This window comes from Haliotis rubra, unplaced genomic scaffold (genome assembly GCF_003918875.1).
Source record: "Haliotis rubra isolate DU_JTF1 unplaced genomic scaffold, ASM391887v1 Scf492, whole genome shotgun sequence".
In the NCBI taxonomy this organism is placed as follows: Eukaryota; Metazoa; Mollusca; class Gastropoda; order Lepetellida; family Haliotidae; genus Haliotis; species Haliotis rubra.
In genome coordinates, this window is record NW_025767182.1 from 227,050 (window position 1) to 253,103 (window position 26,054).

The window sequence follows — 26,054 nt, forward strand, 5'->3', positions numbered from 1 at the left end:
ATAAACCGCACATTAAGCAGTATATTAGTGATTCAATGAGTTTAGTTTTACGCCGCATTCAGCAACATTCCAGGTATATGGCGGCGGTCTGTAAATAATCAAGTCTGGACCAGATAATCCAGTGATCAACAGTATGAGCATAAGCAGTATATTAGCCGTGATGACTTCAAGAACTCTAAACGTCCCGCCTATATACGTCTTCTGTTCCAAGACTTCACCATAAAAAATATCACGGCAAAGACCTTGCATTTGTGTACTTCTTTTATTGTTTCTTTTGATAAATAAAATATTCAATAAAAATACAAACAGGTGTTGACATTGTATATTACTGAAAGCAAGACATCTTTATAGATTATACACATCAGAGTGAATATGAATAACTGATAATTTTAACTAGACAGTCCCATAGGTACAAATATAAGTTCACCAGAAATGTTACCAGCCATGTGTAGACAGCTTCTTGAGACACTGGATAAGTCACAATGTTGGTAGGTAAAGGTACTTGGTATATAATCACAATGTTATTGTAGTAGTGTTAACTCTTGCAGTACTGCCATAACACTGATGGATACAATTCCTCTAGTCTATCCTACAGACCTGAAACTAATACAACCAATGCTATGCAAGTCTATAATACCTGGCCCTGATTTCTCGAAACAAACTTAAGTCAGAGTTTTTACTCAAATTTGAGAAAAATGCAAAAACTTAAATCAATATTAAACTCAAACTTAGTAGACAATTTGAGTTTGGTGGATAGATTACTTAAGTTGTTTGGGCTTTTTTATTTAAAAAATACATTTGAGTTAAAAATTCAGCTGTTTCAAATTGTCAAACTCAGTTTGAAATTTGAGAAAAACTTAAGTTTGTTTTGAGATCGGAGCCAGGTGAATCTAAATAATTGCCTATTTTCTGAAATTGAAGAAAGTCTCTGGGATCATTTTTATTATATTTTATTAAGATAATTTAAGATTTCTTTTCAGTAAAATATGTTCATTTCAGCGACTAGATGTTAGTGTACATTATCCCCTACAATCACCCTCCTGATAAGGCTATGTAAGGATAAAGATACCATTCCCTCAAGGTATCGGCAGTGTACTTAGCTTCACATGGATTGATGGACAGATGACAATGGCAGCTGGGGTGAGTGAGTGAGTTGGATTTAGCACTGCTTTGAATGATATCTCAGTTATATCAAGACAACCCTTGAAGAAACATCCAAATGACCTGGATGTTTAGTTTTGATGAACCAAATGACATGGCAGACAAATGTTTGTTTGTTTAATTCCATGCTTAGCAGTTCTCCAGCTATATGATGTCAGTCGGTAAATAATGGAGTCTGGACCAGAAAAACCAGTGATTGACATCATGAGCATCAATCTACACAGTTAGGAAATGATGACATGTGTCAACCAAGTCGGGGAGCTTGACCACCGATCCCGCCAGTCACTGCATCAATCTACACAGTTAGGAAACGATGACATGTGTCAACCAAGTCGGGAGCTAGACCACCGATCCCGCCAGTCACTTCTTACCACAAACATGGGTTGCTGAAGACCAAGATCTTCATGGGTCAACAGACAATTGACCACAGAGGGCTTCCATTAAACCAACTGTACATGCAACAACAACCTTATGTATAGATGAATCAACTGTTGCCTACAGCGGCATGTTACAGGAGGAAGTCCCAACACAGAGAGTAAACATCATTGTTTAACAGAGATACAATATTTAATGAAGATTATTTAATGAATCCAGTGACTAGATAAACCTGCCTTATGATTAATGTCTCGCATACAAACACAGTTTCTTATGTGTTTCTAGATACAATTCCTGAGGTGATTTTACACCGGTTGCAGCAACATCACAGAAACACCACAGTAGGGAAATGGGCTTACATGTTGAGTTACTGAATCTTCTGCAAACATTAATGTTACATAGTTTTTCATTAACTTAAAGTGATTGATAATTCTGGAGGACTGATTGAGTTATAATGTCAATGATAACCACATTCTTCTGATAATCATTGCTTAGGACTATCTATGTCATTTAGAGGTGGGCTTCCTACTTCTGCCAAGTTAGTTGAGGTTCTAGTAGGACAGAGCATCTATGATTAGAAAGATTCCAATATAATAAGTCTCAATTTGAGAAATAAAACATACAAAATCAAATGCTGATGAGAAAGTCACTGTATTTCTCAATTTGAGAAATACAACATCCAACATCAGGTTCTGATAAAGAAGCTTTACCCTCTTTAGGTCATCCCAAGCACATGGCAAGCAAGGGGAAGAAAATTAGAGTTATCTGCCCATTTGTGCTACTGGTCTTACAACTACTGGCATTTGCTTAACATGTCTGCTTAGCTGTTCCATATTGTACTGGTCCATATGCAAGTTTTAGGTCACAGAGACTAGGTATATGGCTGCATGTGGATGGTGTGTAAAGATGTTTCATGAAGAATGCTGGAAGACTGATCATGCGATTAGGGACCTATGTCCTGACAAAAGAAAAATGTTTTGAAAACATGCATCAACGTTCATATTATTATTGCAAGAAGGTTCTCTGACAAGATTCTGCTTCTCAACATTTTCTTTGACTTGAACATGTACAAATCTTCCAACTGGTGTAGCATACACTTACGACAATGACAAATAAAAGCAGGTGCCCATAGAAAAACATGTACAGGTGATGCAATAAATTAACCTTATGTTTTGGTTTTTCAGTTGGGAAATGGACATATGATCCTTGAAATTTTCCAGGTTTTCTGAAAGGAATCAAAAGTGAACAAATACAACAAATTTCTTACTCTTCCTGTCAAGGATTAATGAGACTCCCACTGTCCCTATCTACTATCTACTGAAAATCTAAACAAGCAAGCATTCTCAGGTATTTAGACATTGTGGGGAGATAACTCTGCCTTGAAACAAAAAGCATCAGCTACATTTTGCTTTTTTTCACTTATGATCATTTACTCCATCAGCCACACAGTTATGAACACCCTGACAAATATTTGTTTACAATTAGATGCAGTGTTTGATCAGTAAGACACACATACGTACAATTTCAATGTGACATTTTTGGTTTCATATGGGAGGTTGTAACAAAGCTGCAGCATTGAAAGGAGTTGAAATACAAAAGTCAATCATGTCTTATCTCTAAACTAAGTAATAAAATATTTCACATGTTTACATACTTGAATTATAATATTTTTAGGAATGTTCCATGAAAATGGATGACCTCATCTATTTCCCAAAATTGACTCACCGAGTGAATTCTAAAACATGAACTAAAACAATGTTTTGGTCATATATATATATGATATATGAACAATTAACAGGATAAATAATAAAGTAACTCATACGGTCCAGAAAGACACCATGAATAACAATATCGCTCTTCTTCACTTTCTCAGACAATTAAAACATTGAAGATAGTTAACAAGGTCACATATTTGACAGGATTCCGAATGCCATTTGACTACGCTATACAATAGCAGAACACCGCCATTTGCATGAGATTGTGTATATGTACATTTATCTACCGGATATTGGTGCCAGGGGTTCATGTGACCAAGCTGTCATCCTCCCTTCCTGGCCGACCTGGTGTTATTGCACTCCAGTTCTGTGTATAAAACTCATTATTGGCTTTCAAAAGGCCTGTCACACAATCACATAATGCCATAAAATGATTTCATTACATAAAAAAATCAACATTTTCATCTGCATCAAAAACAGATGTGATTCTATTCCTCATTAGGAAACATGGATGATTTCAAATCTTCAAGGGCAGGACAATGACTGCCAGGAAATGTTGACACTTTGACGCAATGCCAACCAGAGATTGGGATACTAGGTGTCCTCACACCCACATACATACACCCTGACCCTGATACCACGACACCTCGATGCCATGCCAACCAGAGACAGGGATACTAGGTGTCCTCACACCCACATACATACACCCTGACCCTGATACCACGACACCTCGATGCCATGCCATCCAGAGACAGGGATACAAGGTGTCCGGACACCCATATACAGACACCCTGATCCTGACACCAGGACACCTCAACACCATGCCACAAGGATATTCTGACACCTTGACACACAGGTACCTCTTTTTAAGACACTGGGATACTGGGTGTCTTGACCCTTACATACAGAGACACCAGGATATCCGGCACACCTGGATACACAGCACATCTGGATAGTCAGCACACCTGGATAAACACACACACCTGGACACACAGATACCTAGATATACAGCATATCTGGAAACACACACACCTGGATTCACAGACACCTGGAAACACACACACCTGGATATAGAGCGCAACTGGATACACACAGACACGTGGATATCCAGCACACTTAGATACATACAGACACCTGGATATTTAGTACAACTCACACTCTCTCTCTCTCTCTCTCTCTCACACACACATACACACTCTCTCTCTCACACACACACATACTCTCTCTCTCTCTCTCTCTCTCTCTCTCTCTCTCACACACACACACACAGAGACACACACAGACAGACACCTGGACAGACAGACACCTGGATATCCAGTACAACTGTGCATGCACACGTACACGCACACACGCACACACACCTGGATATAGAGTACAACTGGATTCAAACCCAAACACCTGCATGCACATGCACACACACACACACACACACACACACACACACACACACACACACACACACACACACACACACATACCCCTACCTGCATACACAGACACCTGGATACACACACACCTGCGCATGCACGCACAGACGAGTGCATGCATGCACACACACACACCTCTGTTTATGACACCTAGATACACAAACACCCAGACACCAGGATAAATAGACACCTTGACACCTGGATATTCGGACACTCTGGCAAGTATATACATAGCCCCATGGACACTAGGATAGAATGACACCTAAATCCACAGACAAAAGGACACATAGCCACAATTTCCCCCTGACACCTTGATATCTGGACTACTAGACATAAAGACATTCTGGCACCTGTGCACACAGACACCTGGATACCTAGGTAGTCTTGATATCACACATCTTTACCACCTGCCTAATATCCATTCATGAATCTGGAAGTACACAGAAGTTGTTTAATCATGGTGCCTTGTTAATCACAGCCTTGACCTTGCACTTGATGTGGTCAGTTATATAATTCAGATGACCTTCAGCAGTGATCACAGATTACACTAGTTTCTGGTCAGTGAGTCCGGGTCTATAAAAGCAATGTTATGACGTATATTTCCTGCTTGGATTGACTTGGATTGTCCTTTCAATAACACGATCAGTTGCTGTCAGGGTCCAAGATGACCGAGTCTAGGCTGGTTGTGCTGGGTAGTGAAGGTAACGTTTTCTGCTGCCGCCGTACGTTCCAGTGGAGGCAGTCAGCCAGACCATCGAACCAGTCGTCTATCTGGTCCTTGGCACACACCGAGGGAACTGGGTACATCGCTGTGGTGATACGTAGCCTGGAAGTGAGGGAGAGTCAGTTTTAGCTAATATGGCCATAATATATAGAATGTGAGGGAACCAGGTACATCACCATGGTTACGTATAGCCTGGAAGTGAGGGAGAGTCAGTTTTAGCTAATATGGCCATAATATATAGAATGTGAGGGAACCAGATACATCGCCATGGTGACGTATAGCCTGGAAGTGAGGGAGAGTCGGTTACAGTAACCATGGTTATACAGTGTTCACTTGACCAGGTACATCTGGACTGAAAGGCAGTGTGCGAAATAGCCACTGGCCCACTAGCCCGTGGCTAGTAAAAATCCAATGGGGCCAGCCAATCTCCCCAGTCCCTGGACTGACTGGCTAGGGAATTTTCATGAGGTTATTTTTTAAAATAAATCACTCTCTCCGACTTGTTAAGTCATAACACACTTATAAATCATGCAAAATTATGGCCTGATAAATAATGGTTTTTGACCCTTTTGTAATCTTTTGCTAAGTTTCTACATTCAGATTTTGGGCTAGTGAAGTATTTTGTGGGCTAGTAACTTTCAGGCATAGCTACCCCGACTAGCAAGCAAAATTTGGAAGCTATTTCGCACACTGCTGCAAGGTAGGTACAGTTTGTAATGCTCATTAATGTTGTTTAACCTAAGGCTTAATTAAAAAAGCCTTGTTTTTCAGGTACAGTAGTTCATTGCACATCTAAATTTCCAGACTAAAAATAAATCTGCAAATATTTTGTTCTGCTTTAGTGTGCACCTTGTGGTATGTTCACTGCAGTAGTAGGAGTTTGTTTTGTTGTCAAACTTGCTTCATGAAAATATGAAATATACAAAAAACATCACTAAAATCTTGGTTTACAATTTCAGTGTCATTTATTGACTGTATTCTAGGTATTGTTTCATCAGCAGAGACTACAAGTACCAGACGTAATTGTCTCGTAATATAATCCAGGAATAACAGTCATTGATGTTGTTTGTTGTTTAATGCCGCACTCAGCAATATTCCAGCTATATTCTTGCATTGATGTGGTCATGGTTGCTGTAAATAATGGTGACTTGGTGTGATCAGCCAACCACTCTTTTGCAAAATTAATGTAAACAATACTGAATAAAATTATGAATAAAAGCACAAAAATTAAGCTGATAATGTTTTGATCATGTGCTTCAAAACTAAAAGACAGCTACACTACACAGGAATCGAAACTTACGTGTCCCCTTGCTGAATTTCCTGTCTGTTTCGGCCGTCAAATGAAACCCAGGCGTTGTTCCGAGCCTCAGGTGACACCATGATCTGTCCAAGCAAACACACGTTTACCAGGTTTGTGGAGGTGAACACTTTCAGTAACATCATAATGCATATAATGGCGAGTTACATCTAACCATAACGTTTCTAGTTTGAACTTCACAACATTTTGGCAGCCCAAGAGACAATTTCCTACAATTCTCAAAACGGCATCATTTTCTTGGCTGGAGTTATCCCCCTTCATCTGACTTTGAGGTGAGGTGAAATTGGGTTTTACGTTGTGCTTGAAAATATTTCGCTCATATGACGACGTGCATGCGTGTGTATGTGTATGTGCGGCAGCTTGTACTAGCCTAGACTTAAGCTGGTTTTATAGTGCTAGCCCACTGAGATGCCATGCCGCAGTGAAGCATGAATACCCCACTCAGACACATTATACTGACTCCGAGCCGACCAGTCCTTGTTGTACCAATTAATGCCGAGCGCCAGGCAGGGACCAACAAGTACCATAGTTGAACGTCTTTTGGTATGACGCGGTCGGGGATCGAACCTGTGGCCTTCCGCTCTCTGGGCGGACGCTCTAACCACTACACCACGGATACGGTCCATCTGACTTTGACGCTGTTGATATGATGCATAGACTTCACCAGATGCTGAATTCTACCATCTGTAGACTTCACTAGACCATATCCGAGTACCTTCACCACAAACTCGCCAGACCATCTATACACGTCAAGATTACCATCACCCTTCCGAAAGATATGGCTTTTGACTGAACTCACTTTGATTTCTACGCCAGCCGGGACTACGACCGGCCTGAATGAGAGCGAGTGAGGGCAGATGGGTGTGATGAGGATGCAAGGAACATTGGGGTGGATCATGGAGGCACCTGCCGCAACCGCATACGCCGTGCTACCCGTTGGCGTGGAGATGATCAAGCCTGAAACAGGTTACGAACATATTTACACAGTCAAGCCAGGCGATGGTTTTGAAAGAATCGAACCATCAAGAATGGTCATGGCAAACTGAAACAACAGAATTGTCACTCACCATCTCCCTGTACTGACGTGACAAGTCGACTCTCTATATACAGGTCTATATTGCACAAGTATGGGGAAGGCCCTCGATCTATCACTACTTCATTGAGCACCTGAAACAGCAACATCACAATCAACACTGTGTACTGTATCACTGAGTTTGTTCTTGTGAGTCTTTTTGTAAACATGAAAATTGTGGATGACATCATCTTTATCATAAGACACAGAATTTCTGAGAATATTCTTACTCCTCCATCAGATGAAAGAGTCAGAAAATAATCCTCATAATTAAAAAGTTGACATCCTTAAATTCTTTAGTTTGTGTGTATTACTTCTAAAGGTGGCTGGCAATAGGTATGTATACTTACTAATATATGGGCATCCCCACATTTCTTGTCTATATTTTTTACATGAGGTATTCTGGAACACTCAGATCCCTGATTACATACAACACATTTGAGGCGGTATCGCAACAGCAGGGACGCATCACCTGAAACAAAATCATCACATTATAAAATAGTTTTGAAATGTGGCCTGTCCAAGGACTGGCTGTCCAAAAAAGTGACCAGTCCTCAACAAACACAGCCAGTCCCATAAACTAAAACAATATAAAATCAGCAAATGTTGAAACGAAAACGAGAAAGAACATGATTGATAAGACGAAGTTCAAACCAAGTTAAGTTTATGTTTTTCAAATATTTCCCCCTGACTTATTTGATAGACCCCCTTCACAGAAATAGACCGTCAAGGATGGTGGGACGGCTATATTTTATACACTGGATAATGAAAATAAACTATTGCTACCAGGATAAAACCAATCAACACAGACAGACTAACGTAAGGAGAGGAACAGTTTTTATGGATAGATAACTTGTTTATTGGAATAGATGCAGCATTTCTTTCTTGATAACGGTGTTAGCATCTACATCGAAACATGGCCTCTATTGCAATATAATGTGTTCTAAATGCCTAACGTAAGGTCCATGTCGTCCCAAATCCATGCTACTACAACTACTTAGTATTTCAATGGTAAGAGTTCCGACCGTAACCCCCGCATGTAATGTATTATATCTATCAGGATTATTTTGAGGGTTTAGGGTTAGGTTTAGGGTTTAGGTTTAGGATTAGGGTTAGGGTTTTGGTTAGGGGTTAGGTTTAGGGTTTAGGGTTTAGGGTTCGTTTTAGGCATTTCATAAAAAAACATAGGCCTCTATACTTTGGCATAGAATGATTTAAGAAAATATGGGGGTTATGGGCAGATATCTTTTCATTTCAATTAAGTCTGTTGCTGGGAAACACACTACCTTGTAAAACACTTGTGACTTGTTCCTGGAAGTTGCAGAAGTGGAATGGAGTGAGGAAGCCAAGCGACCCCATGTTGAAGGCCATCACGGGAGGAACACTTTGCTGGGGAGACAAACACACTCTGTGTGTACTCAACAACAACAACTAAATAACACAATGTACAACTTCATATCTTAGTGCTCTGAGCATGCACAAGTGCGTGGATATAGACATTTTAAAAATGTCCATTGTTATAATTATATCAACAAGTTTCAAATAGGGTTCTGGTTAGATCAAGGGGAGGTAATTTCCACAACCAAAATTAATTTCACACATACACAGAGGCCCAGATAAGCTGCGTATCCGGGTAAAATACACTTATAAAATTTCCAATTACGAATCGAAAAATAATTGTTGCGTACCAATTACGCATTTAAAATGTTAGATACGCAAAAAGTTTAAAACAAATGCGTACAGAATATATTTATAAAAATCGCTTTTGCGTAATGAAAAAGACATCGATTGCTATCAAGTTGTACTGTTAGTATAGGACAAGTGTTGTACTGTCAGTATAGGATGAGTGATTTTTTTATGAAATCATTTCCATTATATTTAAGTTGGTTTTGATTAGGTATGACATAAGGCAGAACATACCTGCTTAGTAAACTTACTCAGTGACATAATACTTAGGTGAGTAAAATGACTGAAATACGCGCATATTTGAAAGCAGTGGGTAACGGAAAATGAAATACCCACTCAACATTCATAATACCCACTCCAAAAAAATACAGTGGGTTCAGTACCCACATGAGCTAAATCTTATCTGGAGCTCTGCATACAGACCAACGCCAAGCTGAGGTTCACCTGAAACCTTACTGACACAACTATCCAATATTTCAAAAGAATTTTGACATGTCAGTTTGAGTAACTAAAGGACTGACTGATTGAGTTTGGTTTTACGCCGCTTTTAGCAATATTCCAGCAACATCACGGCAGGGGACACAAGAAATGGGCTTCACACATTGTACCCATGTGGGGATTCGAACCCGGGTCTTCGGCGTGACAAGCCAACACTTTAACCACTAGGCTACCCCACCGCCCGAGTAACTGAAGGAACCCATGCTGATGCTATCACTGGAGAGAACAGCACTGTTTTAGTCTGATTTAGGTAATATTCCATTGAACTACACCAAGTGCAATAAATGGCTTCACACATTATACCCATTAATAGAATTGAACATGGGCTTTCAACAGAACCAACGAATACTATTTAATCACGAAGCTCAGTTATATGTAGTCATAACTGTTGTCCATATCTTTCTTGTTACATATGTTCATGGAAACTACTTCACATATAACAAATTTAATTCTTGGTCATCAGTTTCTGTGTGTTGATAATAGGTACAGAAATGTATTAAAACAATTTTAGAGACCTCATTCATACAGGTGAGTTAAAAGAGAGGATGGGCCCCACACATCCCAGATTGAACCTTCCGAGATGCCTGTGCATTGACTGATGAGTTATCTCCCTTGTTCCGCACCACCTACACCTGAGGCATGTTCAGAACGTGCCTGCGAACACTAATGAGCACTCGATCCTGAACGATCTGAACAGCTGCCTCACCAAGCGAACCAAGATGCCGACCATGTTTCATGTCATTCGTCACCACTCGCCCCTTTCCATAACCTCCAACAAGAAGACAAGAAGCTATTCGGATTGTCACGGAATAACACGAGTTGGTCACGAATGGTTTAATGTAACCAAGCACTCGCGTCCGTTCAGGGCCGATGCGAGTGCTCACGAGAGGCAATAGCGCGGGCGCTCGTGGTTCTGAACACGCCTCTGTTCTGCTGTCTTTGTAGCACAGATTATACAGTTCAATCTTTACGACCCTCCCTAAAGATCTCAATACGACTCTCAAGCTAACTATTTGAAATCACCAACATTTCTAACAGAGCCTAATGCTCAAAATAATCCAAGTGTGAAAACAACTAAGCAGACTGAGTCAAAGGGTTAACGTTGAACAAAGAAACTATAACCTATAAATACACTTCACATAGTGTCCAGGATCCTGTTCAACAAAGTGATCACAGCACTAACACCCCCTGGAGCACATATTAAAGTGAAAAGTTATGTTGACATTATTTGTGCAAGAAGTCCCAATTCAACAGGCGAAACACCAAACTATAAACTAACCTGGAGCACAAATTTAAGTATAAAGTTACATTTATCACAGCACTGACATTACTTAAAGATCACATATACTCTAGGGGGGTACAAATACATAAATCACTAATTGGCATCGTTATGAATGAAACCCCGTCATTAAAACTACTCATTTCGATCTTTAATTAACTTAAATCGACCTTTTTGACAACAGTGCCTAATTCTCACCCGCGAACGAAATTTCAACCAATAAGAGGGGAGCGTCTCCATGACGTCATATGAGGAATAGATATGAGGGCCGATGTAGAATTCATGTACATTTCAGGGGGTAAATTGTCTTGTTTACAGGTTTGTATAAACCTGAAATCGTGACAACTGTTGTGAAAAATGAAAGCTATATGTTCTCACAATCTACTGTCATTTGATTTTGTCTCCTGCTTTGCCTAGTTTCCGAGTTACAACTTGTTTTCATAGACGATTCTGTCAAAATCGCTTGGTGTCGCTAGACCTTATTTGTTCGAGCCAGACACTAGTGATAGTGAAAACGATGATCAGCCTTGCTCATCACAGTTACGGTTAATTTCTTCAACCTAAACAGTGCGACACTAAGAAGGGTGGATGCCCATCAGATGCAGTTATTTGAAAATATCCCCGGTAGTTCTTGTCTGATTGTAATAAAGTAACAAAGCAGTGTGGGCTTTTTCAGATTTTCTAATGTCTGGATGGTATAATGACTGATCCAAATTGATCCCATTTCTGTGTTTATTACCTCGATATTTAATCATGTCATGTAAAAATATGATGTCTATTACGTATGATATGAAAAACTGACATTTTATTAATTTGAATCCGTAAACTAAACAACCCTACTTTGCCATTGCAAGAGGAATCTGAAAATTTACTTAGGTAAATAGGTACATACAGTTTTAGCACACAGCAAATGCTTATATGTATTTCTTATGCAACAACGAAGTTCTGTTCGTATTCTCAAAACAGTGTCGACCCATAAGTTTTCACATGCAAATAAAATTGCATGCAATACAGCAATTAATAGTCCCTTGTTGTAACCCGTGTTAGGTGGTATAAACCTACACAAGTTATTTGTCATCATTCACTTGATGGTCAGTTAATGAATTTATAACAGGTATAATTAGTGGTAACACCACTTATATTAACCGACAAAGGCATTTCTTGTGTCTGGAGTAAATATGCAACTTTATAAACATTGATCAAAGGTTTAACCGATAACACGCTGAGTGATTCATTACTTTTATCTTGCAGAGCGGATATGTCAAAAGGTAGTATTTTTGTATGTAGATTTACTCATCTATACTGAATACACTCTGTCGTAAAGTGTCTGTGTAAAAAACAATGTCCTTCTTTCAAAGGATTAACCGCCAATACATTGATTGATTGCTCATTATTGGCTACTAAATTACTTTTTTTTTAAGAATGGCGGACATTATGCAATTAGTTGCCAGGTGTGCTGTCTTAGGTGACCAATGAGACTATACACCAATGTGAAATACCTGAAACGATATATCACTTTTTCGTATATTAGACTGTTAAAAGACACATCACTTGGAACAGCTGCAGATGAATGGCATATCACTCGTTTTTGTGGATATTGATGGATATGTTCCTCGAACAAGGTAATAGCCTGACACTGTTCCTAAAACTTTAATCTGTTTTAATTTGAATATTTGCATTTTGTTTTTATTCATTTGTCGTAGCATTCAACAGAATCATTGATTTCGCCGTGAAGTGTAATGAGACAGACAACATACATTAGGTAGGGCGTGTGTGTGCGAATTATGATTGACATTGGCAAACTATAAAATGTCTAGATATTACAGTCCTGTTATAAATTCACTATAAGTATCAGCAGATCGCCTGCTTTTTATTAAGTTTCAAAATGCATACAAGTATTGAGTGAGTGAGTGAGTTTAGTTTTACGCTGCACTCAGCAATATTCCAGTTATATGGCGGCGGTCTGTAAATAATCGAGTCTGGACCAGACAATCCAGTGATCAACAGCAGGAGCATCGATCTGAACAATTGGGAACCGATGACATGTGTCAACCAAGTCAGCGAACCTGACCACCCGATCCCGTTAGTCGCCTCTTATGAGAAGCGTAGTCACCTATTGTGGCAAGCATGGATTGCTGAAGACCTATTCTACCCCGGATCTTCACGGGTCGCATACAAGTATGATAATAAACTAATTAGGATTATAAGACCAAATATAAAGACGTACATTGATTAGTATCTACATACTGGTGAGTGGACTTAACCACCTGAATGTGGCAGGAAATCTATCGCGCAGTATTGTCACTTTGACACCCACCTCGCTTCCGTGGAAGAAATCGTTATGTTACAAGTTGTGTCATGCAAAATCCTTATGGTCATGATTCAAATACATATTTAACTAGAAAGTAGTTTTGATTTTCTAACTTGATGAAAACAAACCATAATCTCATTAATTCTAACAGACTTTAGCCTGTGACTTCACGTTCTTAAAAAATGGCGGTGCCCTGTCGCGAACATCCGCATTCAGGGAGTTACAACATCAAAACTACTTTCTACTGGTAGTAAAATATGTATTTGATTGATGGCCAATAGGATTTTGTATGACATAGCTTATAACATAACAATTTCTCTCATGGAAGCGAGGTGGGTGTCAATATAATACTACTTACAATATTATTGTCACTTCGACCACAACTTCGCTTCCGAGGAAGAAAGTGTTATGTTACAAGTTGTGTCATGGAATATCTTTATGGTCATCAATCATATACATATTTTACTACAACTAGTAAGTAGTTTTGATTCTTTAACTTCCGTGAAGCGATCTGAACACAAGTAAGATATCGTTTCAGGCTTCCACAACGCTCGCTTCGCACTCACAAACATAACCCATTTAGAACAAACTGCGGGTGCTGTGAAATCTGTGCATGGTGACACCATCGCCCGAACCCTAGGAGCAATTGGCAACAACGCAAGGATTCGGCATGTCTTCGTTGATGCCAGGAAATCATCAAAATGACAAGCTTGCTACACACTTCATGTACAACTAACTGAAAATCCTTCCTCACATGACGTCACTGCAGTGCTCTGGCGACAGAGTTATGTACCCTGTCTGTGGTTTCGTTGGCGGGCGAGAGTGAAGCAGGCAACTTTTGGGCAACTTTTAATCGCTCGGTATTAATTAACCACAAGTTTTTTCGAGAATGAATTTGGTGCTCCGCATAAGACTAACCACAAATCTTTCATATGTAATGGTTAAAAGAGTACAAAAAAACAAAGTTTATTTGTTCTTTAATACAAGGAGTCCCAGGCCAGTTAACACCTTAAATCATCATGGACTTACTTGAAACAAAGACGAAGCGTAGAGCAGTGTTCCATCACCCCCGAGGCACACGATAAAGTCGATCTTGTCTGTAAGATCCTCCTCTCCTGCAACAAACATCATTTGTCTTCTATTAGCAGCTCACGCCAAAGACTCGGGTTCAATTCCCCACATGGGCACAATGTGTTAAGCCCATTTCTGGTGTCCAACCGCCGTGATATTGCTGGAATATTGCTAAAAGCGGCGTAAAACTAAACTCAGTCAGTCAGTCAGTCTATTAGCAGCAGCATAAACATTGTAAATTCTTAATGTTAAACATTGTGATCACTGCCACTGTTTGAAACATCTGAAGTTCCATTAAATGAAATCGAGTGAGTGAGTGAGTGAGTGAGTGAGTGAGTGAGTGAGTGAGTGAGTGAGTGAGTGAGAGTGAGTGAGTGAGTGAGTGAGTGAGTGAGTGAGTGAGTGAGTGAGTGAGTGAGTGAGTGAGTGAGTGAGTGAGTTAGGTTCAATACCACTTTGAACTGGCTGCATGCATTCAATACCTGGACCAACTAAACTGAATTAACCATGTTTTATCCGCTACACTAATATCATCAAGATTTTCATGTTTCAAAAATAAGTGTGGATATCATATCAAAGTCATTTGCATGCCAAACAAATTCCCAGCTACATATACATGTACGGAATTGCTTTGTTGTGACTCACCTTCTTTGAATGTCTGTATCTTGGACAGAAGGTCCTGACTGTTTGTTCGGAACAGTTTACTTGTGTCTTCCAGAACCTTCTCCTCCACATACACCACCATGTTCTTCTCCTGAAACAAGTAAGTCAGCTTAGTCAGAATATGTATATGGTAACTGCCTAGTGTGATGAGTCTCCGTCAGAGTGTGTGTAATATCAAGGTTGCTGAAGGGCAAAGTAGCTAGTGTCAAGTGTCTGTATAAGTGTCTGTATAACAGTAAGATCCATCCCTGCTGAAGGCAGAGTCTGTGTCCTGGTCTATTGAAGTCTATAGAAGCTAGCATCAAGAGTTTGTGTCAGTCTGCGTCTTGGCCTATTGAAGTCTATAGAAGCTAGCATCAAGAAGTTGTGTCAGTCTGTGTCCTGGTCTATTGAAGTCTATAGAAGCTAGCATCAAGAGTTTGTGTCAGTTTGTGTCTTGGTCTATTGAAGTCTATAGAAGCTAGCATCAAGAAGTTGTGTCAGTCTGCGTCTTGGTCTATTGAAGTCTATAGAAGCTAGCATCAACAGTTTGTGTCAGTCTGCGTCTTGGTCTATTGAAGTCTATAGAAGCTAGCATCAACAGTTTGTGTCAGTCTACGTCTTGGTCTATTGAAGTCTATAGAAGCTAGCATCAACAGTTTGTGTCAGTCTGCGTCTTGGTCTATTGAAGTCTATAGAAGCTAGCATCAAGAGTTTGTGTTAGTCTGTGTCCTGGTCTATTGAAGTCTATAGAAGCTAGCATCAACAGTTTGTGTCAGTCTGCGTCTTGGTCTATTGAAGTCTATAGAAGCTAGCATCAACAGTTTGTGTCAGTCTTGCGTCTTGGCCTATTGAAGTCTATAGAAGCTAGCATCAACAGTTTGTGTCAGTCTGCGTCTTGGTCTATTGAAGTCTATAGAAGCTAGCATCAAGAGTTTGTGTTAGTCTGTGTCCTGGTCTATTGAAGTCTATAGAAGCTAGCATCAACAGTTTGTGTCAGTCTGCGTCTTGGTCTATTGAAGTCTATAGAAGCTAGCATCAAGAGTTTGTGTCAGTCTCATGCCTTGGCCTATTGAAGTCTATAGAAGCTAGCATCAACAGTTTGTGTCAGTCTCATGCCTTGGTCTATTGAAGTCTATAGAAGCTAGCATCAACAGTTTGTGTCAGTCTGCGCCTTGGTCTATTGAAGTCTATAGAAGCTAGCATCAAGAAGTTGTGTCAGTCTCATGCCTTGGTCTATTGAAGTCTATAGAAGCTAGCATCAACAGTTTGTGTCAGTTCATGCCTTGGCCTATTGAAGTCTATAGAAGCTAGCATCAACAGTTTGTGTCAGTCTGCGTCTTGGTCTATTGAAGTCTATAGAAGCTAGCATCAACAGTTTGTGTCAGTCTGCGTCTTGGTCTATTGAAGTCTATAGAAGCTAGCATCAAGAGTTTGTGTCAGTCTGCGTCTTGGTCTATTGAAGTCTATAGAAGCTAGCATCAACAGTTTGTGTCAGTCTGCGTCTTGGCCTATTGAAGTCTATAGTAGCTAGCATCAACAGTTTGTGTCAGTCTATGCGTCTTGGCCTATTGAAGTCTATAGTAGCTAGCATCAACAGTTTGTGTCAGTTTGTGTCTTGGTCTATTGAAGTCTATAGTAGCTAGCATCAACAGTTTGTGTTAGTCTGCGTCTTGGTCTATTGAAGTCTATAGTAGCTAGCATCAAGAAGTTGTGTCAGTTTGTGTCTTCGTCTATTGACGTCTATAGAAGCTAGCATCAACAGTTTGTGTCAGTCTGCGTCTTGGCCTATTGAAGTCTATAGAAGCTAGCATCAAGAAGTTGTGTCAGTCATGCGTCTTGGTCTATTGAAGTCTATAGTAGCTAGCATCAATAAGTTGTGTCAGTTTGTGTCTTCGTCTATTGACGTCTATAGAAGCTAGCATCAACAGTTTGTGTCAGTCTCATGCCTTGGTCTATTGAAGTCTATAGAAGCTAGCATCAACAGTTTGTGTCAGTCTGCGTCTTGGTCTATTGAAGTCTATAGAAGCTAGCATCAACAGTTTGTGTCATTCTCGCGTCTTGGTCTATTGACGTCTATAGAAGCTAGCATCAACAGTTTGTGTCAGTTTGTGTCTTGGTCTATTGAAGTCTATTGTAGCTAGCATCAAGAAGTTGTGTCAGTTTGTGTCTTGGTCTATTGAAGTCTATAGTAGCTAGCATCAAGAAGTTGTGTCAGTCTGTGTCCTGGTCTATTGAAGTCTATAGAAGCTAGCATCAACAGTTTGTGTCAGTCTGCGTCTTGGTCTATTGAAGTCTATAGAAGCTAGCATCAACAGTTTGTGTCAGTTTGTGTCTTGGTCTATTGAAGTCTATAGTAGCTAGCATCAAGAAGTTGTGTCAGTTTGTGTCTTGGTCTATTGAAGTCTATAGTAGCTAGCATCAAGAAGTTGTGTCAGTCTGTGTCTTGGTCTATTGAAGTCTATAGTAGCTAGCATCAACAGTTTGTGTCAGTCTGCGTCTTGGCCTATTGAAGTCTATAGAAGCTAGCATCAACAGTTTGTGTCATTCTGCGTCTTGGTCTATTGAAGTCTATAGAAGCTAGCATCAACAGTTTGTGTCAGTCTGTGTCCTGGTCTATTGAAGTCTATAGAAGCTAGCATCAACAGTTTGTGTCAGTCTGCGTCTTGGTCTATTGAAGTCTATAGAAGCTAGCATCAAGAAGTTGTGTCAGTCTGCGTCTTGGTCTATTGAAGTCTATAGAAGCTAGCATCAAGAGTTTGTGTTAGTCTGTGTCTTGGTCTATTGAAGTCTATAGAAGCTAGCATCAACAGTTTGTGTCAGTCTGCGTCTTGGTCTATTGAAGTCTATAGAAGCTAGCATCAACAGTTTGTGTCAGTCTGCGTCTTGGTCTATTGAAGTCTATAGAAGCTAGCATCAACAGTTTGTGTCAGTCTGCGTCTTGGTCTATTGAAGTCTATAGAAGCTAGCATCAAGAGTTTGTGTCAGTCTGCGCCTTGGTCTATTGAAGTCTATAGAAGCTAGCATCAACAGTTTGTGTCAGTCTGCGTCTTGGTCTATTGAAGTCTATAGAAGCTAGCATCAAGAGTTTGTGTCAGTCTGCGTCTTGGTCTATTGAAGTCTATAGAAGCTAGCATCAACAGTTTGTGTCAGTCTGCGTCTTGGTCTATTGAAGTCTATAGAAGCTAGCATCAAGAGTTTGTGTCAGTCTGCGTCTTGGTCTATTGAAGTCTATAGAAGCTAGCATCAACAGTTTGTGTCAGTCTGCGTCTTGGTCTATTGAAGTCTATAGAAGCTAGCATCAACAGTTTGTGTCATTCTGCGTCTTGGTCTATTGAAGTCTATAGAAGCTAGCATCAACAGTTTGTGTCAGTTTGTGTCTTCGTCTATTGAAGTCTATTGTAGCTAGCATCAACAGTTTGTGTCAGTTTGTGTCTTCGTCTATTGAAGTCTATAGAAGCTAGCATCAACAGTTTGTGTCAGTCTGCGTCTTGGTCTATTGAAGTCTATAGAAGCTAGCATCAACAGTTTGTGTCAGTCTGCGTCTTGGTCTATTGAAGTCTATAGAAGCTAGCATCAATAAGTTGTGTCAGTCTGCGTCTTGGTCTATTGAAGTCTATAGAAGCTAGCATCAATAAGTTGTGTCAGTCTGCGTCTTGGTCTATTGAAGTCTATAGAAGCTAGCATCAACAGTTTGTGTTAGTCTGTGTCCTGGTCTATTGAAGTCTATAGAAGCTAGCATCAACAGTTTGTGTCAGTCTGCGTCTTGGTCTATTGAAGTCTATAGAAGCTAGCATCAACAGTTTGTGTCAGTCTGCGTCTTGGTCTATTGAAGTCTATTGTAGCTAGCATCAACAGTTTGTGTCAGTTTGTGTCTTCGTCTATTGAAGTCTATTGTAGCTAGCATCAACAGTTTGTGTCATTCTGCGTCTTGGTCTATTGAAGTCTATAGAAGCTAGCATCAACAGTTTGTGTCAGTTTGTGTCTTGGTCTATTGAAGTCTATTGTAGCTAGCATCAACAGTTTGTGTCAGTCTGTGTCTTGGTCTATTGAAGTCTATTGTAGCTAGCATCAAGAGTTTGTGTCAGTCTGTGTCCTGGTCTATTGAAGTCTATAGAAGCTAGCATCAACAGTTTGTGTTAGTTCTGCGTCTTGGTCTATTGAAGTCTATAGTAGCTAGCATCAACAGTTTGTGTTAGTCTGCGTCTTGGTCTATTGAAGTCTATAGTAGCTAGCATCAAGAAGTTGTGTCAGTCTGTGTCCTGGTCTATTGAAGTCTATAGAAGCTAGCATCAACAGTTTGTGTTAGTCTGGGTCTTGGTCTATTGAAGTCTATAGTAGCTAGCATCAACAGTTTGTGTTAGTCTGCGTCTTGGTCTATTGAAGTCTATAGTAGCTAGCATCAAGAAGTTGTGTCAGTCTGTGTCCTGGTCTATTGAAGTCTATAGAAGCTAGCATCAACAGTTTGTGTTAGTCTGGGTCTTGGTCTATTGAAGTCTATAGTAGCTAGCATCAACAGTTTGTGTTAGTCTGCGTCTTGGTCTATTGAAGTCTATAGTAGCTAGCATCAAGAAGTTGTGTCAGTCTGTGTCCTGGTCTATTGAAGTCTATAGAAGCTAGCATCAACAGTTTGTGTTAGTCTGTGTCCTGGTCTATTGAAGTCTATAGAAGCTAGCATCAACAGTTTGTGTTAGTCTGCGTCTTGGTCTATTGAAGTCTATTGTAGCTAGCATCAAGAAGTTGTGTCAGTCTGTGACTTGGTCTATTGAAGTCTATAGTAGCTAGCATCAAGAGTTTGTGTCAGTCTGTGTCTTGGTCTATTGAAGTCTATAGTAGCTAGCATCAATAAGTTGTGTCAGTTTGTGTCTTCGTCTATTGAAGTCTATAGAAGCTAGCATCAAGAAGTTGTGTCAGTCTGTGTCCTGGTCTATTGAAGTCTATAGAAGCTAGCATCAACAGTTTGTGTTAGTCTGCGTCTTGGTCTATTGAAGTCTATAGTAGCTAGCATCAAGAAGTTGTGTCAGTCTGTGTCCTGGTCTATTGAAGTCTATAGAAGCTAGCATCAACAGTTTGTGTTAGTCTGCGTCTTGGTCTATTGAAGTCTATAGAAGCTAGCATCAACAGTTTGTGTCAGTTTGTGTCTTGGTCTATTGAAGTCTATAGTAGCTAGCATCAAGAGTTTGTGTCAGTCTGTGTCTTGGTCTATTGAAGTCTATAGTAGCTAGCATCAATAAGTTGTGTCAGTTTGTGTCTTCGTCTATTGACGTCTATAGAAGCTAGCATCAACAGTTTGTGTCAGTCTGCGTCTTGGTCTATTGAAGTCTATAGAAGCTAGCATCAATAAGTTGTGTCAGTCTGTGTCTTGGTCTATTGAAGTCTATAGAAGCTAGCATCAATAAGTTGTGTCAGTCTGTGTCTTGGTCTATTGAAGTCTATAGAAGCTAGCATCAATAAGTTGTGTCAGTCTGTGTCTTGGTCTATTGAAGTCTATAGAAGCTAGCATCAACAGTTTGTGTCAGTTTGTGTCTTGGTCTATTGAAGTCTATAGTAGCTAGCATCAAGAGTTTGTGTCAGTCTGTGTCTTGGTCTATTGAAGTCTATAGTAGCTAGCATCAATAAGTTGTGTCAGTTTGTGTCTTCGTCTATTGACGTCTATAGAAGCTAGCATCAACAGTTTGTGTCATTCTGCGTCTTGGTCTATTGAAGTCTATAGTAGCTAGCATCAAGAGTTTGTGTCAGTCTGTGTCTTGGTCTATTGAAGTCTATAGTAGCTAGCATCAATAAGTTGTGTCAGTTTGTGTCTTCGTCTATTGACGTCTATAGAAGCTAGCATCAACAGTTTGTGTTAGTCTGTGTCCTGGTCTATTGAAGTCTATAGAAGCTAGCATCAACAGTTTGTGTTAGTCTGCGTCTTGGTCTATTGAAGTCTATAGAAGCTAGCATCAAGAGTTTGTGTCAGTCTGTGTCTTGGTCTATTGAAGTCTATAGAAGCTAGCATCAACAGTTTGTGTTAGTCTGCGTCTTGGTCTATTGAAGTCTATAGAAGCTAGCATCAACAGTTTGTGTCAGTTTGTGTCTTGGTCTATTGAAGTCTATAGTAGCTAGCATCAAGAGTTTGTGTCAGTCTGTGTCTTGGTCTATTGAAGTCTATAGTAGCTAGCATCAATAAGTTGTGTCAGTTTGTGTCTTAGTCTATTGAAGTCTATAGAAGCTAGCATCAACAGTTTGTGTTAGTCTGCGTCTTAGTCTATTGAAATCTATAGTAGCTAGCATCAAAAAGTTGTGTCAGTCTGTGTCCTGGTCTACTGAAGTCTATAGATGCTAGCATCATGACGTTGTGTCAGTTTGTGTCTTCGTCTATAGATGCTAGCATAAAGAAGTTGTGTCAGTCTGTGTTTTGGTTTATTGAAGTCTATAGAAGCTAGCGTCAACAGTTTGTGTCAGTCTGTGTCCTGGTCTATTGAAGTCTATAGAAGCTATCATCAAGAAGTTGTGTCAGTCTGTGTCTTGGCCTATTGAAGTCTATAGATGCTAGCATCAAGAAGTTGTGTCAATCTGTGTCTTGGTCTATTGAAGTCTATAGAAGCTACCATCAAGAAATTGTGTCAGTCTGTGTCTTGGTCTATTGAAGTCCATAGATGCTAGCATCAAGAACTTGTGTCAATCTGTGTCTTGGTCTATTGAAGTCAATAAGTAGCTAGCATCATGAAGTTGTGTCTGTGTCTTGGTTTATTGAAGTCTACAATAGCTAGCATCAAGAGTCTGTGTCACTAACAAGCCAACAAACTAAAAACTAAAAAACTGACACACATTGAAAACAGGTTATAGATTTGTAATATTCTGGTATTTGCAAACTTGTCTCACCTCTATAAGCCAGACAATGAGGTCTTTGAATGGAATGATAATGGATTCATCAAACATCTTCCTGACCACCAGGACAGACAGGGGAGGTTTGTGCCACTTCAACTTCTGACAACCCGGATCGGGAATGGTTCTGAAAAAAATCACATTGAAACTTACAATAAATTCTACTGCTGTAAATATTATTCACATTCTCTAGACATGTGAAACCTAGATTACTGTGCTCTTAAGGTTAAATACACAAATCAGTTTGGAATCAAGCTTACGTTAGTTAGTGAAGAGCTTTGGAGAAAAAGGTAATATGAGACTTTCTATAGTCCTTGGCCCAGTCCTTACCAGTGAAGGTGTTTAATAGTTTTGTTGTTTTGTTCCAACATGCATAATCCATGTCCCTACCTTTAGTGTGTGTTTGTCCCTATCATAAGTACGATGATTGTCAGGAACAGAGCTTTATGGATGTCAGTTTCTGTATTATGAGGAACACAATGTTTCGGAGTATATCCAAATATGACCATTCATCAGATGAAAGAGTAGGGATACACTCCAAAACGTTGTGTTCCTCATAATTCTCTTCCTTATGTGTGGATCACTTTGTCTTAAGTATGTGCTTTTCTTCATCTGAAGAGTGTGCTTGTCCTTCAATGTGTGCTTCTCCATATATTAAGCATGTGCTTTTCTTCATCTGAAGTGTGTGCTTGTCCTTCAATGTGTACTCCTTAACTTAAGTATGTGCTTTTCTTCATCTGAAGTGAGTGCTTGTCCTTAAATGTGTGCTTCTCCTTAAGTATGTGCTTTTCTTCATCTGAAGTGCATGCTTGTCCTTAAATGTGTACTCCTTATCTTAAGTATTTGCTTTTCTTCATCTGAAGAGTGTGCTTGTCCTTAAATGTGTACTCCTTATCTTAAGTACGTGCTTTTCTTCATCTGAAAAGTGTGCTTGTCCTTAAATGTGTGCTTCTCCTTATCTTAAGCATGTGCTTTTCTTCATCTGAAGAGTGTGCTTGTCCTTCAATGTGTGCTTCTCCATATATTAAGCATGTGCTTTTCTTCATCTGAAGTGTGTGCTTGTCCTTAAATGTGTACTCCTTATCTTAAGTATGTGCTTTTCTTCATCTGAAGTGAGTGCTTGTCCTTAAATGTGTGCTTCTCCTTAAGTATGTGCTTTTCTTCATCTGAAGTGAGTGCTTGTCCTTAAATGTGTGCTTCTCCTTAAGTATGTGCTTTTCTTCATCTGAAGTGTGTGCTTGTCCTTAAATGTGTACTCCTTATCTTAAGTATGTGCTTTTCTTCATCTGAAGTGTGTGCTTGTCCTTAAATGTGTGCTTCTCCTTACCTTAAGTATGTGCTTGTCCTTCTCTAAGTGCATGTTATTTTCTTAAGAGTGTGTCTGTCATTCGTTATGATTCAAAAGTGTAAAGAGATGCTCTACCCACTAGCAAATGGATGTAGCGTCCTGTACACAAATGGAAACATCTTACTGAGTCATGGAGTCTGCAATCATTTCAGAGGGGAAGCATTTCTTCACAGACATGCTAAACATAAGATTACCATTAACATCCAGCAGATGTTTGATTGGCATTTAGAAGTTGGAAGGTGGTATGGATTTACAACTTCTTTAATATTTACAACACAACGTTTCTGGGCTACTTCTTGCCCCTTCATCAGGTGAATGACAGAATATGGTGAGAGCACAATATATAGTATGTACAGGAAGCCAGTGAGATAGTAATACCGATTGAGATCCTATCATGCTTATCATTTTCATTGTATAAACATTCTGTACATCCATTGCATAAACTAGCCACTTAATCTCTTTCATCTCTGCAATTCTCAATCAAAACACATCACTTTATCTCTGTACATCTCAATCGGTAATACTATCTCACTGGCTTCCTGTACATACTATATATTTCACACCATATTCTGTCATTCACCTGATGAACAGGCAAGAAGTAGCCCAGAAACACCGTGTTGTAAATATTAAAGAAGTTGTAAATCCATACCATACATTGTCTGTGTGTCCAGCAGTTTCTAGGTGGGGTTGCTACGGAATCTCTAATGGAACATATCATGTAATCAGTGATACTACCAAAACATTTCTAAAACATTCTACTGGGACACAGCAATAGTGGTGACAAAAATTGAAATAGATTTTGTGTTCAAACAAGAGGATTGGACCATCTGAATGTCATGCTATAGCTATGTCAGTTGACCAATGGCTGAACAGGCAGCTGTGTCTTCATCACAGTAATGGTTGGATCTCTTAATGGAGCCTTTGCTGAGTAATGGCTGTATGACATGCTCGGAAACTGTGACACATGTGTGATGACATGACTAAATGTAAGTCAATTTGGTTTAATATCACTTGCAGGGGTGGAAAGAACTTTAAAATTGCTAGTGTACTCCGGTACAGTGGCACATGTAAAATCACTTGCCCTGATCAATTTTCCACTATACCAGCCGTTTTCTTGCTGATTTTTTAAATAAACAACATAATTAATATTGGAAAGTCAACTGGACACCAGTACAGTGTGATATACAAATTTGCTTGCCCGACAGAAAAAAACACTGGACTCGGGCATCGGGCAATGGGTTATTTCCACCCCTGACTTGAATGGTATTTATCTTTGTTTTACTTGTTGCTTAACACGACATCCAGCAATTTTCCAGCTATATGACAGTGGTCTGTAAATAACTGAATCAGAACCACACAATCCAGTGATTGACATCATGAGCTCAATCTTCACAAGGGTTGTTAAAGATTAATTCTTCAAAGGTGAAAGTTACATCACTGCAAGATACAATTATGATTCATTGGTTTCAGTATCGATTCATATTTTGACATATATCGATTATTGTTTTGATGTTGCCCTGATATTTCATGTAAACATTTTTTTGTTAAATACAAACAGGACATTAATAAAAGTGAACTTAACACATTTTTCTCTTGTAATTTTGTTATACAGAACATCAAATGTGACTAGACTTGGTCAGTGTGGTTGATGGATACTTGGCTGATACCCAGTCCTCCCTTCTCTTGTAATCTCTACCAACATAGTTGGTGACTGGTGAGCTATGATATGAGTTTGCCATCCAGGTAATGATTGCGTGTTACACGCAAAATGTTGGTAATGAATTACATTTGTATTGCGATATGTATCGTATTGTGACCTCAGTATTGAGATATGTATCACGACATCCCTATAATAAAGGGAAGTAATAATTTCACTACTTCAGCACTCTATACAATTGTGAAGTGTGAATGAGTGCCCTTTGGGTGAGGTGAGGTGAAACTGGGTTTAACGTCGAGCTTGAGCATATTTCGCTCATATGGCATGTGTATGTGCGGCTGCTTCTACTAGCCCAGACTTAAGCCCAGGTTTTATAGAGCTAGCTCACTGTAGCCTCGTGGTTAAAGCGTTGGCTCATCATGCCAAAGATCTGGGTTTGATTCCCCACATGGGTACAATGTGTGAAGCCCATTTCTGGTGTCCCCCGCCGTGATATTGCTGGAATATTGCTAAAAGCGGCGTAAAACTAAACACACTCACTCACACACTGAAACAGGTTTAACTAATGTTCAGCTACATAGCAACAAGCAAGACACTTACACCACATACATCACGAACACAATAAATCCCTGCCCACTGGACTCTCACTTTACGCTTTGAGCATGTGGTCCAGTGCACAGGTGACAGGTCACACATTTGATGAAGTAAAACAAATCAGGCGAATGCTGGTTGCACAGAGTAGATCGATGGGTGACCATGTTCGACAGCTTGGCTCCTGAAAGTTCCAAAGGATTGGTCCTTCCCCCACTGAAACACAGGTTATATCGGGTGTCTCCTTTGGTTTGAGACTTTGTTTCTAATATGCCTCTGTTGACCTATCAGTAGGTGGGTACCCAGTAGTAT

At 39.7% G+C, this 26,054-nt stretch overlaps 1 protein-coding gene across 5 annotated transcripts in view; it reads right to left on the reverse strand.

Moving 5' to 3' along the window:
* Positions 1-243: 243 nt before the first annotated feature.
* Positions 244-26,054, reverse strand: part of LOC124291459 (NAD kinase-like) — a 57,067-nt gene continuing 31,256 nt past the window's right edge. For 4 of the 5 annotated variants that reach the window (XM_046728444.1, XM_046728446.1, XM_046728448.1 and 1 more), the window contains 10 exons: positions 22,144-22,273; positions 15,283-15,391; positions 14,596-14,681; positions 9,079-9,181; positions 8,143-8,264; positions 7,788-7,887; positions 7,520-7,677; positions 6,703-6,785; positions 4,752-5,504; positions 244-4,315 (listed from right to left, as the gene is read on the reverse strand). In XM_046728444.1, coding sequence (XP_046584400.1) covers positions 5,321-5,504; positions 6,703-6,785; positions 7,520-7,677; positions 7,788-7,887; positions 8,143-8,264; positions 9,079-9,181; positions 14,596-14,681; positions 15,283-15,391; positions 22,144-22,273 — 1,075 coding nt within the window. In that variant the 3' untranslated portion in view covers positions 244-4,315; positions 4,752-5,320. Of the gene's footprint in view, positions 4,316-4,751; positions 5,505-6,702; positions 6,786-7,519; positions 7,678-7,787; positions 7,888-8,142; positions 8,265-9,078; positions 9,182-14,595; positions 14,682-15,282; positions 15,392-22,143; positions 22,274-25,751; positions 25,959-26,054 lie in introns of all 5 variants that reach the window. The other variant, XM_046728447.1, reaches the window with a different exon arrangement.